This window comes from Triticum urartu, chromosome 2, assembly GCF_003073215.2.
Source record: "Triticum urartu cultivar G1812 chromosome 2, Tu2.1, whole genome shotgun sequence".
NCBI classification, from domain to species: Eukaryota; Viridiplantae; Streptophyta; class Magnoliopsida; order Poales; family Poaceae; genus Triticum; species Triticum urartu.
In genome coordinates, this window is record NC_053023.1 from 263,183,704 (window position 1) to 263,210,303 (window position 26,600).

The 26,600-nt window shown below is 45.6% G+C and overlaps 1 protein-coding gene and 1 long non-coding RNA gene across 4 annotated transcripts in view; one reads left to right on the forward strand and one right to left on the reverse strand.

Moving 5' to 3' along the window:
- LOC125536988 (ATP-dependent DNA helicase SRS2-like protein At4g25120) overlaps positions 1-10,390 on the reverse strand; it is a 31,668-nt gene extending 21,278 nt beyond the window's left edge. For both annotated transcript variants that reach the window (XR_007295398.1, XM_048700277.1), the window contains exons 1-14: positions 9,875-10,390; positions 9,451-9,627; positions 8,948-9,145; positions 8,550-8,786; positions 7,606-7,647; positions 7,347-7,510; positions 2,650-2,839; positions 1,290-1,346; positions 1,100-1,205; positions 891-1,024; positions 695-769; positions 472-597; positions 263-391; positions 104-187 (exon numbers count right to left, since the gene is read on the reverse strand). Coding sequence is in view for 1 of the 2 variants with exons in the window: in XM_048700277.1 (XP_048556234.1) it covers positions 104-187; positions 263-391; positions 472-597; positions 695-769; positions 891-1,024; positions 1,100-1,205; positions 1,290-1,346; positions 2,650-2,839; positions 7,347-7,510; positions 7,606-7,647; positions 8,550-8,786; positions 8,948-9,145; positions 9,451-9,627; positions 9,875-10,285 (2,130 nt within the window). In the remaining variant the exon portion in view is untranslated. The remainder of the gene's footprint in view (positions 1-103; positions 188-262; positions 392-471; positions 598-694; positions 770-890; positions 1,025-1,099; positions 1,206-1,289; positions 1,347-2,649; positions 2,840-7,346; positions 7,511-7,605; positions 7,648-8,549; positions 8,787-8,947; positions 9,146-9,450; positions 9,628-9,874) is intronic.
- An 11,877-nt stretch (positions 10,391-22,267) lies between these two features.
- LOC125536989 lies at positions 22,268-26,234 on the forward strand. Of its 2 annotated transcripts, XR_007295400.1 has the most exons (3): positions 22,268-22,886; positions 23,678-24,081; positions 25,683-26,234. It is a non-coding gene; the product is annotated as an uncharacterized LOC125536989 (long non-coding RNA). The 2 variants fall into 2 exon arrangements; XR_007295399.1 differs by lacking the exons at positions 22,268-22,886; positions 23,678-24,081 and adding an exon at positions 24,088-24,791.
- The last annotated feature ends 366 nt before the right edge of the window (positions 26,235-26,600 follow it).

A 26,600-nucleotide genomic window follows, 5' to 3' on the forward strand; every position in this document is an offset into this window, starting at 1 on the left:
TTACGCAACTAATGACTGTAGAGTTAACCGCACAGAAGAAAAGAGAAATAATGAGAAATTGCTACTTTGCAATGAGTCTCAAGATTAAACTAAATTGAACTACCTTTTTCCTGTAGAAAGCCACACCATGAACATTAAAGGGTATTTTCCTGTTGCGGAATGACACTTGGAATGCTTTGCCAGTTATCTGTGTATAAGAAAGTTAGACTGCAAGCATGACCAAATGTGCTTTTCTACAATGCAGGGTTCAAAAATTCTCAACCTGTCTTCGATATAGGACAGCAATTTTACCGAAGTCACGGCCTTCAGCTGAACTAGATGTAGTTTCAATGATTTTGTCAATGACAAATGCACATTGTGAATCTTCGCTATGGCACTCCTTAACAGTGATCTAAGTAATATTAAATCAATAAGCAACTGACAGGATGGAAGAACAAACAAAGCAGTTCAGTTGGGCTTCTATGAGTATACCTTACTTCCAGAAGGGTTGTCTGTCTCAGCAAGTTTATGATTACACCGTTTAGTGTTGTTGTGAATAAGAGCTGTTGCTGCTTCGACAATTGCCCGTGTAGAGCGGTAGTTCTTGTTCAACCTGATCTGCAGTCATCGGCAAGGCAAGCTACTTAACAGATATCATGAAGAAAATGTAACACCTAAGACAGTTAGAAAGTGCCCCCAGAGACGTCACAGTTACCTCTTTATGATTTGGAAAGTCTCTACGGAATGAATCAAAGCCAGAAACATCCGCACCATTGAAACTGAAGATGGACTGATACAAGAGAAAAAGAAGTTGAAAATAGTATATGTATGGCAGCTGAAAGCACCAATGGGCATCTAGAAACCATAAGTTCTAAAATTCTTGGATGATAAAGTGGACCAAATTTGCATACCTGATCATCATCACCAACTATGGTTATATGATTGTGAGAAGCTAGAAGCTTCAGAAGAAAATATTGCATAGCACTGGTATCCTGAAACTCATCAACCACTATTGCCTGCCATGTGTTCTGGCACTCTTTGTATACTGCATAGGCAAGACAGATATCTTATCAACAGCTCATCAAAGCAGGTGATATTGTGAGATAAGAAATGAAACTACCTTCTGGAAACTTCGTGAGAAGAGTTATGGATGAGTTGATAAAATCATGATAATCAAGAGCATTACAAGACACTAGTATTTCATTATAGTGCCGAAGAATCGAAGCCTACTCAAAATGTCACGAAGTAAAGGTCAATGTGATTATAGAACAAAGTGGATAACAATGATTTATACACAGAAGAGAGCTTACTCCTGTCAAATCGCCCTTCTTTTCATATTCTTCAGGAGTTTGTCCTGAAGATTTCGCCTGTAAATGAAGATGCAACATTTGGTAAATGGTAACAATAAAACCCAACTACACAAAAAGATCTGCTTAGTAACACAACCTCCTACACTATAGATACATGATTATTTTCCAGAAAGACTTCTTCATATTACTGACTCGCTCACAGTTTGGATCTAGTACAAATGTGATAGAGACTCTAGTAGTAAGCTCAAGAATTGTGTGAACCAAAATGCTTTGGACAAACAAAATCCATAGCCATGAGCCCATGACTACCCGTGAAGTGAGACATACCCATAGTTCAAAAGGCGCTAGGCATTTTGCTATCACCTATAGCCTAGGCGCACTTAAGACAGTTAGAAAGTGCATGCTTATGCTTATGCTTATGGCCACTGCCCTATGTTTTTAAGGCGACGCCTTACCGCCTTAGGGAGGGGGGGCGCTTTGGCGCCTAGGCGACGCCTAGGCAGGCGCTTTGGACGCCTAGGCGCCCAAAGCGGTCGATTTTCCAAAGCGGAGGGGGGGCGCTTCGACGCCTTGGCGTCGCCTTAGGGACGCTTTAAAAACATAGCCACTGCCTTGCACTTTTCTGGCCAAAGCGCATGCTTATGCGCAGATTAAGCGCTAGGCGTTTTGCTATCACCTAGAGCCTACGCGCACTTAAGCGCCTGCCTAGGTGTGCCTTTTTTAACTATGGACATATCCATTCACAACTAAGCTAAATGTGATCCAGTTTTAGCATGTGGTCACACCTATGGTTTTGTGAGGCACCTTCAAGGCTTCAAGCAGTATTATAGTTACCCAGAGTTTTCACATCATTTTTGGGATCTAGTAATTGTCAAAATTATTAATAAGACGTTTGTTGTTGTGTCCTAATTGATTGGTTCTAAAGTGATTCTTCAGAGTTAGTTTTTGTATGTCAAGTGTATTGTATAAAACCTTTGTATTTCTGTTTTCTACTATATGCAGAACTTTGTATACTTTATCTTGAATTAATTCAGGCGTCTCAACAAGACTAGGAATAATCCACTATATGCAGTAAGCCTTTAGAACAATGTCTGCACAGCATGCTGAAGCAGTTCCTTCAATATTATGCGCTGTCGATTGTGCAGAAGGTGGCAAGTAACAAACATATATACATATATAAGGAGAATCTGAACGACACTTTGGGTAGATTTAAAGTTATTGTTAGGCTTTACAATAATTTTGCAGGAGCAAAATGCTGTAGAGACTGCCCAATCCCTTCATAGAGCTGCAGGTGCACCAAAACAAAAAGGAAATAGAAACTATAAAATGATAGTGATGAATCTTCAGAAGTAGAAGGCACCTGTGTAACAAACTTCAACCACTTCTTAGCTTTGTCTTTAAAAGAATGTTTAATGTCTCCATCATACTGCTGCTTAACTGCATCTCCTAAACCATCACTTTTGCCATGCTCCAACAGGCGTTCTGCCTCAATAATGGCCCTCCTTTGTTGCCCATGGCCATATATTATGAATTCAGATGTGCGGCCTAGCCTTCAAACGAATGTTGTAGAAATATTAGTTTTCAAAATAAGGGACAAAATAAGCCAAGAACAAGTATCTAAAAGTTCACAACAACTTGTAGACTTAATAAACTGCAAGAAAGAGAATGTGTATTGAAATGAGAACATAAAACACAAACAAGAAAATTATCAGATCAGCAAATTGATATAGCATTGCACATACTTTTCCATTAACAACTTTGTGAGACATTAAATTACAGTTAGAGATGATTGTAAGAGGTTCGCTTGGAAGAGCAAGGCCGTGACTATCACGGACCCGGCGTTCTCCGCGAACACGATCACTGCCAAGGTTTCCACAGGCTCAGATGCCCCTTGGTGGATGACGGTGGTCTACAGAGCGCAGGATGATGCAGATAAAATCGTGTTTCTTCAGGAATTACGCAACGTCCGCAGCAATTGCCAGGGACCTTGGATGTAAACCTGATCATTCCACGGGCCAGGTTCGGGCCGGGCTTGGCAAAGCCCGATGAAAAAATCCCAAGCCCGAGCCCGGCCCCGCCCGGCCTGAAACACATGAACAATGGCGTTTTTAATTAAATTAATCATATTCGGGATATTATATTAGTTTATTATACCTATATTTCAAATAAAAATAATATATATAGCCATTTTGGGCTTATTTCAGACTTTCGGGCCGGGCTTCGGGCGAGAAACTGGAGCCCGAGCCCGGCCTGAATGTCGGGCTTCGGGTTCGGGCCTCTGGGCCGGGTTGTCCATGAATAGGTTTACTTGGATGCTTTGCGGGGATTTTAACCTAATTTACCACGACAAAGACAAGAATGATGGCAATCTGAATAGAAGCATGATGAGCAGATTCCGAAGGCTGATCAACGACCTCACGTTGAAGGAAATATATCTCAATGGTCGCCGGTACACATGGTCGAACGAGCAATCCCCTCCCCCACCCACCCACCGTGCACCTTGACAGGTGCTTTGCACTGCTGACTGGGAAGACGCCCATGCCGCTTGCCACCTTCGATGCCTCGCATCTGTGGTTTCTGAACCACAGCCCATTGCTGTTGGTTGTACCCCCGTACGGCCGTACCGGCTGCACATCAACGATTCCACTTTGAGGATCTATGGTTGCGCCTTGATAGTTTCCACGAGACGGTGGCTGCGGCCTAGAGCTCCATCGATGACGCCAACCCCTACCGCCATCTGATGATTTGATTGCAAGCCACGGCACGGAAGTTGACGAATTGGAGTTCCCGATCTGTCGGGAACAATAGGAACAAGATGGCCATCTCACACGAGCTCATCTCACGCTTTGACAAGGCTCAGGAAGACCGGATGTTGACGCTGCAAGAGGATCAGTTCCGTAAGCAGCTTAAGATTTCCTATCTTGGCTTGGCTTCTATGGAGTGCACATTCGCTCGACAACGCGCTCGATTCGCCAATCTGAAGGACGGCGACGTCAATACCGCCTTCTTCCACCGGCAATGCTCTTTCCGCCAGCTGAAGAACAGGATTTTTGGCCTCACTGTGGACGACCAGGTGATCACCGAGCACGAGAGCATGGCGAAAGCTGCCTTCGCGCAGTATGATGCGCTCCTGGGCACCGCCATCGACTGCGATTGCACAGTGGACTTGTTGGAGCTAATTGTGCCCAGTGACCTTGACGACCTCAACACTCCCTTCAACACCGAGGAGATTTGGGAGGCGATCAAGCGTCTGCCCGCGCTCAAGGCGATCGGGGCGACGGCTTCACCGCAGAGTTCCTGTGGGCCTGTTGGAGTATGGTGCGACAAGACTTTGTCGACGTCTTCCAACAGTTATATGAGATGAGAGGCCATGGCTGCCTCAACCGGGCGCTGATCACCCTGCTACCGAAGCACGCAGATGCGAACACACTAAAGACTAAACGACTACAAGCCAATAAGTCTTATCCACCTAGTGGCCAAGATCTTTGCCAGAGTCCTCTGACTATGCCTCACCCCAAAGTTGGATAGCCTTGTCAGCCGAAGCCAAAACACGTCCATCGCCGGTCAAAGTCTGCATGACAACTTCATTCTAGTCAAGCAATCGGCCCAGGTCCTTCACCAACCGGGTGCCCCACGAGTCTTGCTCCAATTAGACCTCCCGCCCGCCTTCGACTCCCTGGCTTGGCCCTTCCTCTTCGAGGTCCTTCACCAATATGGCTTTGGGAACAGACTTCTGGAGTGAATCCTATCCTCCTGTCGTCGGCGAGCACACGCGTCCTGATGAATGGCGAACCGGGCGCCCCTATCTGGCACCGCCGGGGGCTCTGCCAGCGTGATCGTCGTCGCGGGCACTCAATGTTGACACATTAGAATGGCTCACCAAGCGCGCGATCGACCTGGGAATCATGGCTCAACTGCACCCTAGACGTTCGATCCCCATGGTGTCTCTGTACGCTGATGACGTGGTACTTTTCTGCCATTGTTCGTCCAGCGACATCATTGCCAAAATTTGAAGTTCTTCGGCCGCGCCTCTGGCCTTATGGCGAATTACGCCAAGAGCTCCGCTGCATTGCGACACGGATGAGGCGACGGCTGCGATCCCGCAACTAGGTTGTCCTATTGTCGAGCTACCGATCACCTACCACGGGATCCCCCTCGCAATACGACGACCTACCACAGCCCAATTACATGCCTTTGTCGATGGGATCGTTGGGCGACTCCCTGCTTGGAAGGACGGACTGATGAACAAACCAGGGCGCCTCGCGTAGGTGAAATCTGTCCTGGGTACCATTCCTGAGCAGCAACTCCTCGCCTTCGTGCCGCCAAAGAAGACGCTTCGTCAAATCGAGAAGATTCAACCCAGCTTCTTGTGGGTTGGCCCCGTAGCTGCCAACGATGGCCTCTGCCACGTCAATTGGCACCGCATCTGCTGCCCCATCTCGCACGGAGGGTTAAGCATCCACGCCCTAGAGTGTGTTGGCCTCGCCCTGAGGCTCCGCTGGCTTTGGTTCTCGCACACCGATCATGAGCGCGCCTGGAGTGGCTTGGATCTGCAATCGTCTGCCAAGGAACGGGTGCTCTTCTTCTCCTCCACCACGATGACCATCGGAAACAGCTTAACTGCATTTTTCTGGAAGGACCACTGGATCAACTGGCAGTCAATAAGCGAGATGCCCCAGCCCTCTACAGCTGCATCCCCAAGCGCCGCCGCAAAGATTTGGACCATCACTGAAGGTTTACAAGGCCATAACTAGGCACGAGACATCCACAGGGCCCTCGGCATACACGAGATTGACCAGTATCTGCATGTCTGGCTGGCGATCAAGCACTTCTTGCTCTCGGACGCCCCCGACCAGCTTGTTTGGTAGTGGACGGCCACCAGCTCCTGCTACCTCGCCACCTTCCAGGGATCCACGACTTGCTTCTCGTGGAAACTCATTTGAAAAATTGGTCGCCGCTGCGTGTGAAGTTTTTCCACTGGTTAGCCAACCAAGATAGGTCGTGGACTGCTAATCGCCTCGCTCGACGTGGACTCCAGTACCAGCCCGGATGCCCACTCTGCGACCAGGCCACCGAGATGATGCATCACCTCCTCCTGGAGTGCCCCTTCGCCAGGCAGACTTGGCATGAGATCCTCGCCTAGCTCAGGATGACCACCGCAGGCCCAAATCAGGAAGAATCCCTCATGGACTGGTGGCTCCACGCCAAGTAGAACACGCCTACGCAGCCGCGCAAGGGTCTCACATCCATTGCCCTCCTGACACCGTGGATGATTTGGAAGCAGCACAACGAGTGCGTCTTCGATGGTGCCCAGCCTCTGGTTCATGACCTCGTCTCCAAGATCAAGGACGAAGTAGAGCAGTGGGCACGAGCTGGTGCCCATGGCCTTCGTGTCATCCTGCCGCCTGTTGAAGTGTATATGTGGATTGCCTAGCCCTTTCCATCAGTTCGAACTTTGTTGCGTTGGCTAGTGCATGAAGCATAACATGGTATCGGAGCTAAGGTCTTGGGTTCAAGTCCTGGCTTTCGCAGTTTATCCAAAAAAAAAATGTTGATGCCCCCCTTTGTCCACGTATAGGCCTCTTGAGTCATACCTCTGAGTCTATCCACGTGTTGACTTTCCGCGTCACACGTGAGAGGGGGTGATGAAGTGTATATGTGGACTGCCTGGCCCTTTCCATCAGTTCGGACTTTTGGTTGCGTTGGCTAGTGCATGAAGCTTAACACCGCCCACCTGGGATGTACACTAGTTTCCCTGTATTTTGTTTGAACTTGGCCTCTTAGGAGGATTGTAACCCAACTCTATCTTTTCAATGCAATGGAACACAAAGTTCCTTGGCGTTTTCTCGAAAAAAATGATTGTAAGAGGTAGTTTAACGCATCTCTGACATCTAGTTCATGGTTACTACTTAATACAGGTGAAAAGAGTCATCATAAGTAAATATTGACTCATAAGAAAAATAGAGGATAATATTATTTTAGCTTCATTTTTATACAGTTCTATCCCATTCAGTTACTTCATAATTAAGTCAATATCTGACAACAGAAAATACATACTTTTCAGCATGGGTCCTGCAAAGCTGCAAGCAGAAGGAGTGAAATGTGCTTATTATGATCTCTTTGGCAACTGCCTTCCCGACCACTGCCCCTATCCGGTCCCTCATTTCTGAGGCAGCAGCAGTTGTGAATGTCATAGCAAGGATGTTTGATGGTGGAATTCCCTGGTCGTACAATAAATGGAGAAATGTGACTGTGTGACCTTCAAATATCACAACATGCTAATTTTGTAGTGAACATATGAAAGAGCGCACCCTACCTCTTTGAGCAATGTGAGAACCCTGCCGACCATTGTAGAAGTCTTGAGTCATGCCAATTACAAAGAAAGTCAATATAGACAAAAGTGTGGAAATGATCACAAGATAAGAGGTCTATGGAGCAAAGTTAAAGAGTGCCATCTTATTAATTATTATATTGAAGTCACAGCATAATGAAACTGTGTGCAGGTAAGAGACAAAATTCAGACCGTTTTAAAAATGTAAATCCAAGGACTGCACTTGCATCATTTTCTTGAACACTACATTAGTGCGCCAGAAGTTCGCAAATACGATATAAAGTTACATAAACAGACAAACAAATAAGAGTGAAACATATGAGTAAATTGCTTTCGGTTCTTCTACAACTGTCCGGAAGGATATAGGCTACTGTCTTGGGAATAAATGGTGCAACCTTTGCGCAGAGTTTCTTCTACTACAATTGGTGCACATTTTTAGATGCGAGTTCGAGCAAAAATAATATTCATGGGATATATTTTACTTTGTAGGTAGGATTTCTGTCGTAATGGGACAGATGATGTTAGTTCTGATTTCATTTGGAATCAATAATTAATTGCATCAAAATATCAGCTATAACATCCTTGGGAAAATAATATCAGCTATAACATTCTTGGGAAAATAATATCAGTTATAAGAACAGAAGATATGAACTTATTAACTCATCTGATACTGATAATCTTATTCTTCTTAAATCATCTTAGTAAAAAAAAGGTAAATCACGAAGACAATTGGTCTCGGTGGACACAAGCAACAGAAATTATTGGTCTTAGTTGACTTTTTGGATATCAAATTTGGGAAAACCAATTTTGTGGAAAGAGTTGATCACATTATAATTATACATATTCCCTGTAATGAGAACTAAGATATTGTATCCAGAAACACGAAATGTATATTGTACAATTTATCCAAATTAAGACAAAAACTGTACCTTTCCACTTCCTGGACCTGCAACGATCATTAACGGAACAGCAACATCACTGCATGCAGCCTCCCTCTGCTTGTCGTTTAGGGAGTGCAAATACTCATAGTACTTCCTTGGGGCACACCCTTCATTTTCCTCCATTTCTAGTCCCATCTCCCCAGGCTCCTCCTTGCCCTTGGCAGCAGACATGGCAACCTGCCCCTCATGGATGACATCGACCTCCCCCAAGAGTGCATCAACAACCTTAATATCTCCAAGAGAAGAGTAATCAAATAAACTGGTTTAGTTATTTGGTTCCAGACCAAACCTACTCAATTCCTTCCAAGATTCAGGAAGCAAGAATTCCATCATGCCCCAAAACTATAGAACTTTCCCTTGTCTAAAGTTAAGAAGCAAAGTTATACCTCTCCTCCCGCCTCCGCAATGGAAATTACTGGAGGGAAATCAACACATAATGCTACTGAGCCATCTTCTACGTACATCTCGTCTATCTCATCCTGGTTGATCGCCGAAGATGCGACGTAGTGCTCCTGGTTCATCTCGGAAGATGCGACATGGTGCTCCTTGCTGATGGAATTGACTTCCCAGAAAGTGTCCTCCAACTGAATTTCTCTCAAAAGAAGACAACATGATAAGCTACTTTGCAATTTACCAGCTACCTAGTTCACTTCTAATTTCACAAAACCAACATTATTCTCTTAAGATTCTCAGTGTTAGGTAGGGGAAAACATGACTTAAAGGAAGTTACAAATGCTTTCCGATTTAAAGGAACCGGGTTCAAATTAGAACTAAAACCACGACAAGAATTATGGAAACGGAGGGAGTAGCACTTTGTAGAATTTTCCGAAGTTTCCTCACCAGATCAATGAAAGCAAAAGGCACACATGCCCCATGGATATTCACATACCTTAACACAGTCATCTGCGATGGATATAGCAGGAAGAAGCGAATCATCACCACAGGACAGCACCGAGCTTTCCACTTCCACCATCTCCTTCAGCTCCTCATCCTGGCTCTTGGCAGCACGCTGAGCATCACACTCCTCAAAAATGGCATACGCCTCCGTCCAGAATGCGTCCTCAAGCTAAATTCAATCCAAAAGAGAGAATAATGAAGTGAGCGCTTTATTGAAATTACCACCTAGGCAATCCTAATTAATCAGGATAACACATCAAGAACAGATTATCCTCGGATTGAGTCAGCATTTCCTTTCGTCGGTTCTTATCTCTCCCTAACAAATCAACCTTTTGCATAAACGAATTTGGATATGCCTTGGCTCTCCCTATTCTATTTCCAATTTCAAAACAACTTAGAAGGGACCAAAGGTATACCGTTCCGCACACTGGTCCGGCGTGGGTTGCTGCCGCCACAACGACTGGCCCTCGCTCCACCGTCAAATCTTTCTCCCTGCCCTTATCCTTCCCGGCCATGGACCGCGAGTGCTCCTCGCAGATGGCGTCCACCTCAAGCAAGAACGCCTCGTCCATGTCGTCGTCCTCTAGAAGGAACCCGCAAGACTTGGGCACCTTGGGGAGGGGAGTGATGTACCCGTAATCGATGCCCTCCACGCCGCCTGCGGATCCGGGCTGCTGCAGGGCGTTGCCCGTGACATCGGCGAGCGGCCGGCGGGGCGGCGGGCATGGAGACTGCAGCGGCCGCTTGCAAGGGAGCAGTCGGGAGGGGTTGGAAGAGCTGCCGTAGTGGGGCGGAGCAGGATAAATGTTTTCCTTCCAGCGCGACATGGACCCGTCGAGATCGCCGGCGGCGAGGGTTTAGGTATTTGGGGCGGCGGTGTGGGCGGGATGAGGTGGGGTTTTTTTCTTCATTTCGATTCGAAAGAGAGCGCGGTTTTGGGGTTTTTTATTTCCTAAATTCTAAAAAGTGCACGCGCGCTTTTTGGTCGTCCCGAGCGGCCGGCTGGCCACTCGATTCCGCCAACCCACGCTATCTGACAAGATCAGTCTATCTCTCTCTTCGTCGCACAACACACCCACTCCACATACGACTCGTCTCTCCCGACACGCCTCCCTCTCTCTTATCTCTCTCACTATCCCCAAGGATCTAGATCGGAGGGTGCTCGTTGGTCTTTCCCTCAACGCGGCCACCAGAAGCGCCCCATCAGTTGGCCACCAAGAGCCCCGCACTAGCCAGCCAACACACTCCACCGGCTCATCAGAGGAGGGGAGGACCAGCCCGCGTGGCTCTGCCCGAAGGTCCTCGTCGTACCACCACCACGACGGTTGGCTTGGCCGCACCACCACCAGACCAGTCCACCATGGCATCCCGTCGATGCAGAGGCCAAGATTTTGCTAGATTCAGAGACGGCGACGGTTGGTCCTGTGCTGCGCCTCTTGTTCTCGTGTTGGATTCAATCTGTACGAGCGCACTCCTTTTGATTATGTAACTGTGCTCCTCTTGTTTTACATGAAGAAAGGAGGAGACAAATTCACGACTGAGTAGGAGATTGTTTCCTTCTGAATGTACAGACGGCCGAATCAATGAACATTTTCGGTCCTACGGTGATGAAAATGGAACTGAATACATTTTCCCTATGAATCAATGACTTTCATTTTTTGTTGGCATCTATAGTAGTTTTAGTTGCACAGATAGTCATTCCTAATTGGATATAATTATTGAGAAGTTATACACACAATGATTATTTTTTGTTGGCATCTATAGTAATTTTAGTTGCACAGATAGTCATTTGAGATCTCTAGTCATTTTCAGTTGGATACAATCATTGGAAAGTTGCACACATGACTATCAATTTTTGTTGACATTTATAATAGTTCTAGTTGTACATATAGTCATTCTCAGTTGGATACAATCATTGAAAAGGTGCACAAACGGCGATACTAAGTTGGCTGACCTGGCAGTGGAGTTGCACACTCCTGTCCACATAGTCGCAGATGCACGACCACGGAGTTGCACACTGTCGCCGGTATAGTAGCACACACATGGTCGTGGAGTTACATTCTCTTTTCCTGGTGCGGTAACAACCGACGACAGGCGAAGGCGAGGTTGCAGCCCGCGACGGCGGAGTCGAGAGGCAGCAACCGGTGATGTCAAGCACATCTATGGGTACGACGTGAAGTGCATCTCTGTTTTTTTCATTTTCATTTTTGTAACGCCCCAGATATACTTTCCTAATTTGTACTCCAACTCTTGCCGTTTCCGGCGTTAAGTTATATTTATTTCTCGGGTTCGGGTCTTTGTCTCTGTGTGTTGTTTTTCTTTTTCGTGCATCTCTTATCATGTCATCTCGTGCATTGCATTTGCATACAAATTCATCTCATGCATTCGAGCATTTTCCCCGTTGTCCGTTTTGCATTCCGGCGCTTCGTTCTCCTCCGGTGGCCATTTCTAGCTTTCTTTCGTGTGTGGGGATTAAACATTTCCGGATTGGACCGGGACTTGCCAAGCGGCCTTGGTTTACTACCGGTAGACCGCCTGTCAAGTTTCGTGTCATTTGGACTTCGTTTGATGCTCCAACGGTTAACCGAGGGACCGAAAAGGCCTCGTGTGTGTTGCAGCCCAACACCCCCCAAACTTGGCCCAAAACCCACCAAACTCAGCTCCATGTCCTAGATCGTTCGATCATGATCGCGTGGGCGAAAACCGCACCTCATTTGGACTCTCCTAACTCCCTCTATGCCTATTTAAACACCCCCCATTTCGGATCTCGTCTTCCTCCCCGTCCTCCTCGAAAAAAAAAACCCAGAACATCTCCCCGCACCGACGGACACGTCCGCCCCAGCCGGACGCGTCCGCCGCCGCGCCCTCGCCCAACCACCGCGTGCCACGTGGCGCCGCCGCCGCGGGCCGGGGGGCCCGGATCCGGCCCCCGCGACCCGGCTCCTCCACGCGCGCCCCGCCGCCTCCTTCCTCCACGCGCGCCGCCGCCTCTTCGGGCTCCGGCGACCGGAGCCGCCGTCGCCGCCACGGGTCATCTCCGGCGAGCCCGAGGCCGGCCGCCGCCCGCACCTCCTCGCCGGCGCGCGGGCCGCCACCGCCGCCACCGGCCTCCCCCGACCTTCCCGGCGCCGCCCCGGCCTCTCCCCGCTGCTCCGGCCGCCTCCACCGGCTCCGGCGAGCCGTCTCCGGCGAACTCGCGCGGGTGCTACAGTGCTGCTACAGTAACCGCCAGATCTGGAAACCCTAGATCCGGTTGACTTTCCCTCTCCCCCTTATTTTTTTTCGTGCTATCTTTGACTGCTCGTATCTCCGCAACCGTAGCTCCGTTTTGGGCGTATGATATATCAAAATCTTCGCCTCGACATGTACATCATTTTATTCCATTGCATCATTTGCATTTGAGGTCATCTTGATGCCCAAAATGCTGTTAGAAGGAGGCTTCGTGAGTTAAATTGCAGATCCGTTAGTTCATCATGCACTTTTGTCATTTTTGCCATGTTTAATTCGTGCGTGATATGCCTGTGCCCCTTTGGGATGAATTGTTAAGCATTTTGTCTCCTTTCTAGAGGTGCCACCCATGCATTTTTAGGATGTGTGTGTTGTCTTGTGCAAGCTTGCGAAGAGAGGTACCTGAGATTGCTGATTTCAGGGACTTAGTGATTTTCACTAAGTCTGGGATATTTTAGTTCATGATGCTATATGTCCTGCTTGTTTCCTAGTGATCCGTGCCTCTTTTGAGGATGATCAGTAAGGGAGTTTTGATATTTATGTTATGCTATATCCATCCATGTCCTTATTTGCATATATGGAGTGCTCTAGGTTGACTCAATCGAGCTCAACTTTTGCTTCGTTGTTAATCTGGGCAGATCGTCAACTCATTTGCGATTTTGCCGGCGTTGTTGTAGTTGATCCGTGCATGCTATGCCATTGTTCTTGCCATTTCTAGCTTGTATTTTGTGCCTTCTTAATGGATGAATGCTTGCCTTGCTGTGACTTGCACCATGGTGAGTGCATCGAGCTCGTTTACATGCCTTCGTGGGTTATATTTCAGCATGTCTCAGTTTTCACTAAGTCTGAAAACTGATTGTGTTTTATGCTATGTTCGTGTGCCCGTTAATATATTTTGTGAACCCTTTTGGCCCCAGGTCACTTTGGGTCTTTTGTTAAGCTTGTTGATTAGCTCCATGCCATGTTCTTACTTGTCATGTTCAGGTCATTTATCATGTTGTTTTACTGCTCCGAAGAGAGCATCGTGATCTGAAATTTCAGGCTAGCGTTAATTTCACCAAGTCTGGAATCTGTTTTGCATATTCATTTTTGCCATGCTTGTTTGAACCTCTTAATGGATGAATTTGCCTATGGCTCAGTGCTAGTGTTTTGTTAACCATCTTGTGTACATCACTGCCATGTATTTTGTTTTCATGTTTGGTGGCTGTAGCATGTTCATTTCGTTGCATTTAGGAGCCTACTTGCTGTATATCGCAGATCGGTTCGTTTCGTAAAACGCTCGCCATTTCCAAACCGTAGCTCCGATTCCAATGATCTTTATATCGTTTTCAAGCGATTTCATCCCCTCTATCCAGTGGCACCCTTGGAATTCCAAGTTGAGGCCAGGTTCATGCATTTCCTGTCATATCTTGCATTTTGCATCCCGCATCGCATCCCGCATAGCATGTCATCATTTCATCATATTGCTTGGTCTTGCACGTGGTTGATTGTATCCTTGTTGCTTGTTTGTCTTGTTGGGTAGAGCCGGGAGACGAGTTCGCTACCGAGGAGCCCGTTGAGTTTGCTTGTGAGGATCCAGTCAACTTTGACAACTGTGCAGGCAAGATGATCATACCCTCGAAATCACTACTATCTTTGCTATGCTAGTTTGCTCGCTCTTTTGCTTTGCCACTGCTACGATGCCTACCACTTGCTTGTCAGCCTCCCAATTGCATGATTGAACCTCTAACCTACCATTGTCCTAGCAAACCGTTGATTGGCTATGTTACCGCTTTGCTCAGCCCTTCTTATAGCGTTGTTAGTTGCAGGTGAAGATTGGAGCCGTTCCTTGTTGGAACATTTATTTACTTGTTGGGATATCACTATATTACTATGTTATCTTAACGCATCTATATACTTGGTAAAGGGTGGAAGGCTCGGCCTCTCGCCTAGTGTTTTGTTCCACTCTTGCCGCCCTAGTTTCCGTCATATCGGTGTTATGTTCCCGGATTTTGCGTTCCTTACGCGGTTGGGTTATAATGGGAACCCCTTGATATTTCGCCTCGATTAAAGCTTTTCCAGCAATGCCCAACCTTGGTTTTACCATTTGCCACCTACCCTTTTCTTTCCCTTGGGTTCTGCAGACCCAAGGGTCATCGTATTTTAGCCCCTCACGGGCCAGTGCTCCCTCTGAGCGTTGGTCCGAACTGAGCTGCCTGCGGGGCCACCTCGGGGAAACTTGAGGGTTGGTTTTACTCGTAGCTAGTCTCATCTGAGTGTGCCCTGAGAAAGAGATATGTGCAGCTCCTATCGGGATTTGTCGGCACATTCGGGCGGTGTTGCTGGTCTTGTTTTAACCTGTCGAATTGTCTTGTTGTACCGGGTTACCGAGTCTGATCGGTGTGTCTCGGGTGGAGGTCTATTCCTTCGTTGACCGTGAGAGCTTGTCATGGGCTAAGTTGGGACTCCCCTGCAGGGATTGAACTTTCGAAAGCCGTGCCCGCGGTTATGGGCAGATGGGAATTTGTTAATGTCCGGTTGTAGATAACTTAAACCTTAATTAATTAAAATGAATCAATCGCGTGTGTTGCCGTGATGGCCTCTTCTCGGCGGAGTCCGGGAAATGGACACGGAGTTGGAGTTATGCTTGCGCAGGTTGTTCCTCTAGTTTCTCGCTCGCGCCTTGCCTCCTCTTCTCGCTCTCTTTTGCGGATAAGTTAGCCACCACATATGCTAGTCGCTTGCTGCAGCTCCACATATACTTGCCTTATCCTTCATATAAGCTTAAATAGTTTTGATCGCGAGGGTGCGAGATTGCTGAGTCCTTGTGGCTCACAAATACTATAATTCCAGATGCAGGTCCAGGTGATTCCGCTCCAGGTGACGAGTACGAGCTCAAGTGGGAGTTCGACGAGGACTCTCAGCGTTATTATGTTTCCTTTCCCGATGATCAGTAGTGGTGCCTAGTTGGGGTTCGATTCAGGGCCTTGTCGCATGTTGGGTTCTTTTCCATTTTGGCGCCGTAGTCGGGCCATGAGTGTTTGTTTGATGGATGTTATTTATGTACTCTGATGTGACGTGGCGAGTGTAAGCCAACTATGTTATCTCCCCCTTTTATTATGTATTACATGGGATGTTGTAATGATTGCCTGACTTGCGACATTGCTTTCAATGCGGTTATGTCTCTAAGTCGTGCCTCGACACGTGGGAGCTATAGCCGCATCGAGGGCGTTACAATTTTTCAGTTGCACACGCTCACACGCCAGTTGGCTACATCTGCAGGATAGTTGCACGTTGTAGACCGTATAGTTGGCAGGAGACAGTGTACAGTGAGGAAGTCATAGATCTAGCTGTGCCAACCCCATACATTATCTTGCCAACTTCAGAGTACAAACTGCCAAGCAAACCTGATACAGTCCCAACTCAAGATCTTAGCATAACATCTAGCAAAGTACCAACAGACAAAGGCTCAGTGCCAACTACAGGAGCCATTGTGGCAACTCCAGTAGCCACTGTGCCAACTCTAGCATCCAGTGAGCCAGCTGCAGGTCGAAATGTGCCAACTCTAGCAACCACTGTGCCAACTCCAGCATCCAGTGAGCCAACTGCAGGTCCAATTGTGCCAACTCCGGCAGCCACTGTGCCACCCCTAGCAGCTATTGAGCCAACTGCAGGTTCAAATGTGCCAACTCGAGCAACTTCTGAGCCAACTGCAGGTCTACTTGTGCCAACTGCAAGACCTTTTGTTGCTAACTATCAGTGGTATTGGGCAACCTGTCCAACCTCCTTTGCCAACAACTCAAAAAGGCACAATGTTTGATCATCAAAACAAACTCACCAAGAAGGAAGTCTACATGAATCTATGCTTTTTTTAAAGATGACAAAGCCATGGGTAAACAAGGTCTGGAGGGGAGGTGAAGGGGGAGTTAAAGAGGAAGAAATTCAATGGATCCTCACTTTTCCCTCCTCCCTGTTGTTGTGGTTGCACAGTTGTGTCTGCAGATGGCTCACTTGCTGGTGGAGTTGGCACAGCAGGTGATACAGTTGGTTCATTTGGACCTGCAGCTGGCTCACTTGGTGCTGCAGTTGCCACAATAGTGGCTGGGTTTGCTGGTTTGCTGCTTGGGATGCTGACATACTTGCCATGTTTTTTGCACATCTTTTTTGTTGCACATAATTTTTGCACACAGTGTGGCTATATTTTGGCTGCTGGAGCTGATTTAGTTGCATGAAAGCAGCTTCAATTTGCCTATGTTTTGTTTGCACACAACTGTTGTGGATATATTTTCTGTCTACTTTTTTTCCACACAGTGTGCCCATAGTTGGCTGCTGGAATTGCTGTAGTTGCACGAAAGCAGATAACTGGTTGCACAGATTGTGTGCAAACTACAGCTACATTTTCCTCCTCTCCTTTTTTGCCTTTTAAGGCTTTTTCTGATCTTCTTCCTGCTCCCAAGATCTCTTTCCTCTCTTCTCTTCTGTTCTTTGTTCTTTGGAGCCGCCATGACTTTTTCATGGCGATGGAGATTTTCACCCTGGTGGGATCTTCCCTTTTCGTGGGGAAGAAGATGCCATGGGGCAGATAGCTTGATCAGAGGCAGTTATAGAAGGGGTGGGGTCGCGCTGCACGTGATTCCCACGGCCAGCTGGCGTGCGCGGGACCTTGTGGTTGCTAGCGACGATTTCGCGGGACGCGACTAGCCACTTTCCTTTTAAGGACGAAGGGGGGCCAGGTGGTTTCCTTTTTGGTCAGCCGCTCCCTATCCATCCCAGGCGGCCGTGCGCCCACTAGACGCACCCTTTTTATTTACCTTTTTGACAACGCAAAGAGAATGTGTTAATCTACTACCTCTATAAAAGGAAGAGAGGGCGAAGAACCAAACAATCAGATCCATCCATCAATAAAATCTAATGATCCTTAATCCTCCTATGTTTGATGCAACAAACACGCCAATCAAGCCACTAATCCTCCATCGCTATAATCACGAAAACAAACCGCTCTGCAGAACGCGCACCCCCGCACGACCTTTCCCACTCTCCTCCCAACGGCCGAGCGCTGCCTCCCCCCTCCCCCCTCCCGCGCGTCCCCTGCCCGTCGGACGGGGAGATTGGATCTTTTGCCCCACTTTACTTGGGCATTAGATGATTTGCCCCATTTTACATAGGATTAGATCATTTGCCCCACTTTTCATTTTTCTTTTGATGATTTGCCCTTTTCAATTACTGTAATCATTTTTTATTTTGTATCCCTTTTTTCTCCATGCGAAAACACACAATTGCCCCTGTGGCTAATTTACAATTTGACACCGCTGTTGGACTGACACTAAGTTGCATCGACGAGCTCACTGTTCCCCAGTTCAACGCATTTCCTCTGTTCTTCTTTACTCATACCAGAGGAGGCCGACCACGGCACCTTGGCCCCCATCTTGGCAGCAGCAGCCCGGCGCGGCAGCTCCCGCAGATGGTCGGCCGGCGCCGGCGGCTCCCGGGGCTCCCGCTGCGGCTCCTCGGCCTGGGGCGGCGGCTCCGGCCGCAGCTCGGCGGACCGGCGATTCCCGGGGCTCACGCCGCAGCTCGGCGGACCAGCGGGTTCCGTGGCTCTCGCTGCAGCTCCTCGGCCCGGGACGGCGGCTCCCGTTGCAGCTCGGCGGCCCGCCGCGGCGGCTCCCGCTCCAGCTCGGCGAACGGGCGGATTCCAGGGCTCCAGCTGCAGCTCGGCAGATGGTGCGCTCGTTGCTGGTAAAAACTACCTTCTTCCAATGATTAATGGATTTACAGTTTTGATGTGTGTCAGCTCGTTGGTCGGTAATAGCTATGGCTGGACGACAGTGTTGATAGTACTAATTACCCTAGCAGCTGGTACTGCTTCAATCATGGAGCTGGGTACATTATATAAAATGCTTTGTTTAGTTATCTCCTCCAGATGCTTCATACTTTAATTATATCACACTCAAAATATATATGCTTCATCTTTTGCTGGATCTACTTTAGTCGTCAGAGATCTATATATATGATGTGCATCCTGGCATATGCATTTCGTTGGAAATTGGCAGCATATAACATCTTCATAGGAAAAAAAATAGACTGACAACATATGTTCACTTAGCACATGGAATTGAGAGAATATATCACACTGAAATCACGAACTGATGCCACAAAAAGGTTTGCTTGGTTCAAGCGACATGATAAATTAATCCGAGTTTACATCAAGCAAAAAAGTATTTTTTCGAGCCAATATCTTTGAAATTGACAAATTTCAACACCTCTACGAATTTAAAATAGAATTGAATGCACTAAAATGAGAGCTTCTTCCTCTTCGGGGTCAATTTTTTCTTGCATGCCGTAGAGCGTGAAGGGAAGTGAGAAGTAGGTGATGCTGTAGAATTAACAGTACTTGTCCCACATGGATGTGATGCATCGTCTCCAGCTATGGCCATAGCAAGCCTCCTGCATGTTTACACACCAATGTTATAAAAGTAGGATTTTTCTTTTGCATGAATCAAATGTGCTTATGACAAATATAATAGGTACCTCCTTGTGATAGGCCCAGGGCTGTTATGAAGGCTGGGAGGCAGTGTGATTATTGTTGTGCGTGTAGGTGTCGCAACAACAACTGGAGCGAGCTCGCGAGCAGACACATCACTAGAAAGTTCAGTCACACCGGATGTTAGAAATGGTATAATAGTACTAATTTGATACTAATATAAAGGAGATATTAGTGCATGGTTTACCTCTCTTTAGCTTCATTTTTTTTGCAAGTTGCTTTCCTGTGCCCCAATATCCCACATTCTTTGCACCTATTTCTGCTGCCAAATCTCTTCTTTTCCTTTTCCTTCTCTTTGTCACCTCCTTCTTGGTCATTTGTTTTGCCATTATCATCTTTTTTCTTCCGTTTGCTGCCACCACCGTCTTCAAGGCAACTTTTGATTCTCTGCTTCCTCCGTCTCCCAACGGAGCTCTTTAAATCCGGTGGCACCATCTCAAAATCTAGATTAACATGAGGCCATTGAGACTTGTCCGTGATTGGTTCAATCTCTCCAGCATAGGCAGCCCGAAACCTACTCACGGAGTAGTACTCATGTACATATGGTTGAAAGTTCACATCTGCCGTCTCTATAAGGAATGCAAGTGCATGCTCACATGGCTTTCCAGTGTGTTGCCATTCTAGGCAGGTGCACTCACGGCTGCCTATCTTCACAACATGCCTAAGATTATTCTTGCTAGTGTCCTTGACCTCACAACTTTCTCCGGTTGATCTTCCAACAACCAAATGGTCAAGTTGCCTAGTTCTATTATTTATTTGTTGAATGATAGCAGGCAATATCTCTCCCTGAAGCATTTCCCCAATCCTTCTCCTTCTATAAACAAGTATCATAATTTTCTCTCTTATTGCATCGGCTAGCTCATCCATGGGCAGCTCCTTTGTTCCTTTGATCCAGCTATTGAAGCACTCAGCTAGATTGTTGTGAATGTAATCACATTTTATTTCTGTGTTGAAGTCACATCTCATCCACTTTAAGTTATGATAGGTACACAAGTAGGTACTCACTGCAGGTTCAGCTTCAAATATCTTGCCCATATGATAATTAAATGTTTCCAGATGATAAGCCTTGGCTGCTGGCCACATGCGACCAAAAACATCTCCGTGAAACTTCTTTTTGAAGTTTGCCATTAGATGCCTAAAGCATTCCCTTTGCTCAGCTTGAGGAAACACAATTTTAACTGCATTCTCTAACCCTTTGCATGCATCAGTACAAATAGCTAGAGTTTGAAGATGTCCTATTGCCCTATGCAGTTGTTGCATAAACCAAATCCAGTTACCCTCGGTCTCCGTACCAAAGAAACCAAATGCTAAAGGAAACATCCAATTTTGTCCATCTAGTGCTGTACATGCTGCTAATTGACCATTCCACTTTCCAGTCAAAAATGTGGAGTCTATACTGACATATGGTCTACAACCAGCCAAGAAGCCATCAATGCACGGCTTAAGTGCCATAAAAAATCTGCGGAAATGCACTTCACCTCCTTCCCTCTTGACATCAACCTCGACAATGCTACCAGGAGATCTTTTATCAATCTCAGCTTTGAAATTCAATAATGACTGAAAGCTTTTTCCCCAGGTCCCATATAAACTATTCTTGGCCCTTTCTTTTCCCTTGTCAACAGTATGATACCCAATAGTACATTTGTATTCGGCCTGTAGCTTTTTTCGGAGCTCGCTGGCACCAATGTTTGGTTCAGTTTGAAGATACCCCATTGCCTTTTCTGCCACCCATGCTTGGTCTGCCATGCTTGTAATCACTGCAGCGGTTGATGAACACTTATGAGGCTTTACTATCTTGTTTACCTGCAGAAAACACAATACCAACCATTAGTTGCAAGTAATTTATAAAAGATAGTTTTAACATAAAAGATGATTCATGTTAGATAAGTTTGTACCCTGACTGTTTTTCCATCTTCTATTGTCCTAGCAGTTATTCTCCAAGGACATGCATTTCCTTTACAGTGACCCACAAATCTAGTAGTGTCACTATCCTTGGTCTTGATGTCAAACTTGCCTCTAATAGCAAATGTTCTCATGAGCATCCTAAACTCGTTCATTGAACGAAACAAAGATCCTTCCTCTATCACAGGATGTTCCTTATCATACCAAAAGTGATCCTCTTCAGGCATATGGTCAGGCACAGGAAGAGCCGCATCAGCAAGTAAATCCTCATCAATATCAGCCACACATGCATCAACATCTGCAATGGAGGCTTTCATAGCTGCTTCAGATACAATTTTCCGATGCTCAGGTTCATCATTGATGCCAAGCACCGAGCACATGTTCTCTTCTGTTATAGGAACATCAATTTCTTCATCATTCATTGGTGCTATCTCAATCTTGGACCAATCAACACTTCCTTCCATAGTTGATACATATGTATCATTGCTAGCCACCGGCCGAGACCTACTTGGAGAACAAAAGATTTTCAGTTATGGAGGGGACATAAGGGCATCATCTAACTGTCATTTTGTTATGTTAGGAAACAATTAACAAATTGTTTAATATTCATTTTCCAGTAAAACTAAGTGTATGCCCATGTCATTGGATTCATGATCCTCGTAGAAGTATTCATCCACATGGTTTAAAGATTTGGATAATTTCAGAACTTTATACTCCTGAATCCTGATAATTATGTTTCCATCATATTGTTGTAGTTGCAGGGTTACTACAAGTGTAGCAGCGTTAGGGGCTGCCTAGCGAGGAGATGCCAAGAGGTTTAAACCCTGGATCCGTGTGGCACTGTGTGTGTGTTTGGCGTGGGGTGGGAGGAAGGGGAGATAATATACTGACCAATCTGGAGCAGATCGTGGTGATCCATGGACGCAACAGTCGCCTCCCTGTCCGGCAGTCTGTGGGATCGTCTCAGTTGTCATCTGTGTGAAGCCTCGCTGTGCAGGGGTCGTCGGAGTTGATGGCTTGGGGGCCGGCGGTGGATCCGCCTCTCCACTAGCCATGAACACCACGACACAACAAAATCAATCTATGATTTGTTAGTAGTTGGTTCCGTTGGATAAAGCCATATAAAGAAACTAATGTGATTTGTTCCCTGTTAATTAGTTGCTTCGGTTGGATACAGGCTTGTAAAGAAAAAAGATTTGTACAGTGTCAAATTGTAAATTAGCCACAGGGGCAATTGTGTCTTTTCACATGGAGAAAAAAGGGATACAAAATAAAAAATGATTACAGTAATTGAAAAGGGCAAATCATCAAAAGAAAAATGAAAAGTGGGGCAAATGATCTAATCCTATGTAAAATGGGGCAAATCATCTAATGCCCAAGTAAAGTGGGGCAAAAGATCCAACCGTCGGACGTCGGTCCGCGACCACCCCGGCCAGCCCCGCGCGCTGCCCCCCCTCTGCCGCCAGCCGCCGGTCTGCCACCGCCCTGGCCGGCCCCGCACCGTCCCCCACCGCCCAGCTTGGCCTCCATCGCCGCAACCACCAGTCTTCTTCTGCTTCCCCGCGGACAAACGTGGGCATGAGCAGAGCAGGCCCCCGCTGGTCTTCTTCTGCTGCCCCAAGAACGCGGGAGCGCCCCCTGCCGCCGCTGCCCAACGCCGGTCAGCCTCTGCTGACACACGGAAGGACGTCAGCGCGGTGTGGCGGCTGCCCTCCTCTGCTGCCCAACGCTGCCCCAACGGACGGCCACGACCTTATCTGACTACGGAGAAACCAGTAAGTTTCCATTAGATTGATTGAAGTGTAGATTGATACAAAACTATACTGAATAGTGAGGTACCCAGCATATGGTCCATTTTATGTTCCATACACAAGAGAATTTGATCGTTTTAGCGCATCATTATCTACATACACCACAATGGAGGATGTTACAAAGTCTACCCTGTACTTATGATTCAGTTTATGTTCCATACACAAGAGAATCTGATGCTTGTGCTTATTTACTTTCTTTGGTCGTTTTACTGCATCATGATCTGCATACGTCGCAGTGGAGGATGTTACAAAGTCTACATTGTACTTTTTCCAATGACCAAATGTGAACTGATTCTCATTCTTTTATATACATGATCCTTCCACACAACTAACATTGCCGCAGTTAAACAACGTTATTCTGAAAGGGTTAGACTCTGATTATATCATTAAAAGGTGAATTATCATGATCCAAATCAATGCCAAGCTCAGCACTAGACGGGTTACAGTCTGATTATTGACTATTTAATCTCTTCATATGATAATTGTATTGTGTAACTCGAATTACCTTTTCAGTGCTCCCACAAATCCATTCTACCACGACTCACTCCTCAATTGGCATCAAAATTACTACACAATAGCTCCTAAACTTTCTGTACATGATTTCAATCATCCACTAATATACGAAATTCAGGCAATCTCAATACTAATATTTTATATCTTCTTTTTTGGCCTCTTCCCTATCAACTCATACTTTATTTCTACATGTTCAGAATGTTGCCATTCATCAGCAATTGCTGCACCTAAGGTCCTTTCAGTCACATTTTCAGGTTTACTTCATCGCTTGAGAGTTTGTACTTTGTGGTCGGTGGTGGAGAGGTGTAGCAAGAGGTCTCTCTCAAGCTGTGGGAGAACGAGTCTGCAGAGACGACGTTGAATTTTATCAAGGCGGCTTCATTTTGTTTTGAACTATCCAAGAGAGACAAGGTTGCTTCATTTGCAAGCTCAAAACTCTTTATGATTGTATTATGCTTCTCTACCCAGTTCACTGAAAATATGAACCAATGCAATTGGTTGTTGGTGTTTGATCCCATTAGTAGTATGATCAAATTTGTTTCGAGACATGCAGTCCCCAAATGCTCCACTCCCCACAATCTGACAAATGGGAGAGGGAAGCTGAGGCTATGGTCGCGCCGTTGTAGACAAACAGTTTAACACTGAGGTAATATGATAAAAATAATCGTTTTTTCTCTCTCATACGTTTCGATTTATGTATGTCTGCTACGTACAATTCATGTACTCCCTCTGTCCCAAAATAAGTGACTCAACTTTATACTAGCTTTACTATAAAGTTAGTACAAAATTCAGTCATTTATTTTGGGATGGAGGGAGTACTGTTCTGTCCTTGCACTGCTTTCTTCTACTCCCTCCGTAAACTAATATAAGAGCATTTAGATCACTAATTTAGTAATCTAAACGCCTTATATTAGTATACAGACGGAGTAATATTTTTGTTGTATATTATTACGTTCGGTTGGTGTGAAATCCCCCAATTTTTGGTTAATCTAGGAAGTAAAAATAAGTTCAGTTTATAGACTGTTTAAACCACTTTTAACTGAACTTGTACAAGCATCAAATCTAGGATATTTCAAGTCTCTTCACAAAAAATATATTACATAGCAATAATTTCATCTTATTGTTGTACCAATCCGATTATGAGGTGTATTCGTGGTGCTTTGAAGTGTAAAAATTGCAGTACTTTTCCTTCCTCTTTTTTGTATTATTTTAGCTCAAGCTTACACTTGCTGACTGGACACTAAATAACATTCTTCTGTTTTTTTGTTGCAACGAGAGAATAATAATGAGATGCGCTGCCACATGGAGAACTTGGACCAATTGATAAGACACCAAATCTTGGGCACTAAATTATGTGTATGTAGTTGATCTGCATCTGAAATCTCTTTATAATAGTTGCGTATATTATAGTTAATTTCACCGATATCTGTGTATCTTTTATTTGGTTATTTGGCCTGAACCTACAGTTCAAGGTTAGTAATTATTTGGTCCGGGCCTACTATTCCTTTCCATGTCTTGTATAATTCTCTTTTTGACATGAAGAGTTCCCGGAGGTTGGATGGCAATTTGAAAATTCCAGTGTATGCTTCAAGATGTATGCATATAATTTTGGAGTCTATTCATGTTGGTTCAGCATGTTTCTACTACACTCCACATCTCACAGTATTTAGAGCAGAGGGTCTTCGATAGTGAATACTGCATAAAATGGTGTTGTTCCGTGGGATGCAGAATTTGTTGTTTTGTTCATCCGCTATCCTTGGTGTTGTTTTACATAGCTTATACTCATTTGCTTTGTTTCAGCGGCAGGGTATACAACATAGGAAAACTTGACTAAGCTGTTCTGAAATTCTGGTTCCATTGGGTGATTTCTGTTTTCTTAATAAATTGGTGGGAGTGTGAGATAACTATTAAGCCAATTAGTTGTTGTGTACATTTAACAGGCGGGCAGTTGGGAGGTGATAATTATTTTTGTGTATACATAGTTTAGTCAGGGCATGCCCATGAATTGTTGCTTGCATATTGTATCATGTGAACGTAAGTGAATAAATCTTCCTTCGCTGAAATGTCATACCCGGTTTTGTGAAGTTTATATAAGCTTGCATTTTTTTGTTGCTTTGACCATTTTCTTCCTTTCCTTTGATAGCTAAGATGCACATGTAAAATCACATAATTGGATCCTTCGGAGCCTGGTAGATTCAGTACCAATTGTCGACTTAGCACTTACCATGTGCTGCATAATTGTTTCAGATTAGCATCCTTGTACAGCAGCAAATCAACTAGGAGCCTCTCCTGAGAAGCAAAGATGTGGATTGTCCACCTCGAAGGTTATAGTTGCTAAAGAAGCTAGAGGAGATTTAGAATATTTTATCTCACAACTTTCACTTCATCAGCCCAATAATGAAAGCAGAAGTATGCATTAAATATACAAAGGTCTCCACAAGGTTTGCATAAGACGGTAATGTCCCATCTTTAAATCCTCCCACATTGTGCTAGAAACTAATTTTATTACTTACTGGACATATATGCCATGCATGTTTAGTACCTTGACTCTTTATATAGACAAAGCTCTGAGGAATGAAGCGTTTGGGAGCCCGGATGAAGAATGCTTCTGAGGCGGAGAAAGAGAAGTGATGAGAATACTTCCAAACCGCTCTGAATTTTTATTTTGGCAAACTCAGACTCCTTGTTTGATAAAATACATCTGAAGAGCATTTTTGCGCACTGTTCAAATAAACTCTTCATTTTTGTGTCTCTGTCAAACAATGCATTTCAAATAATTAGGTTATTGCCCCGGGGATATTTCGACAAATGTTGTACTTATCATCCTAGATACTCCCTATTCATTACCTATATCACATTCCCATTTTATTTCTTTGGGGAATAGCACATATTGTATTTCCATTTTTAGTTTCTTTAGTTGTTTGAATTAAAAAAAAGGTGTAGACAAACAAAAGCTATAGAAAAAGATACAAATAAATAGAGGTGGAATTGAAAAATGGATTGATTGGCAGGACGTGCGTTTGCACGTTGCACGCTTACTAGTTTGGATAAATGGAATGAACAAAAAATTGAATGGGCGGAAACGGACTACAAAGGCTTGTGTCAACTTAGTAAAACTAGTAGAGTGCCCGTGCGTTGCCACGGGCTTTTGAATATATTGCTGGA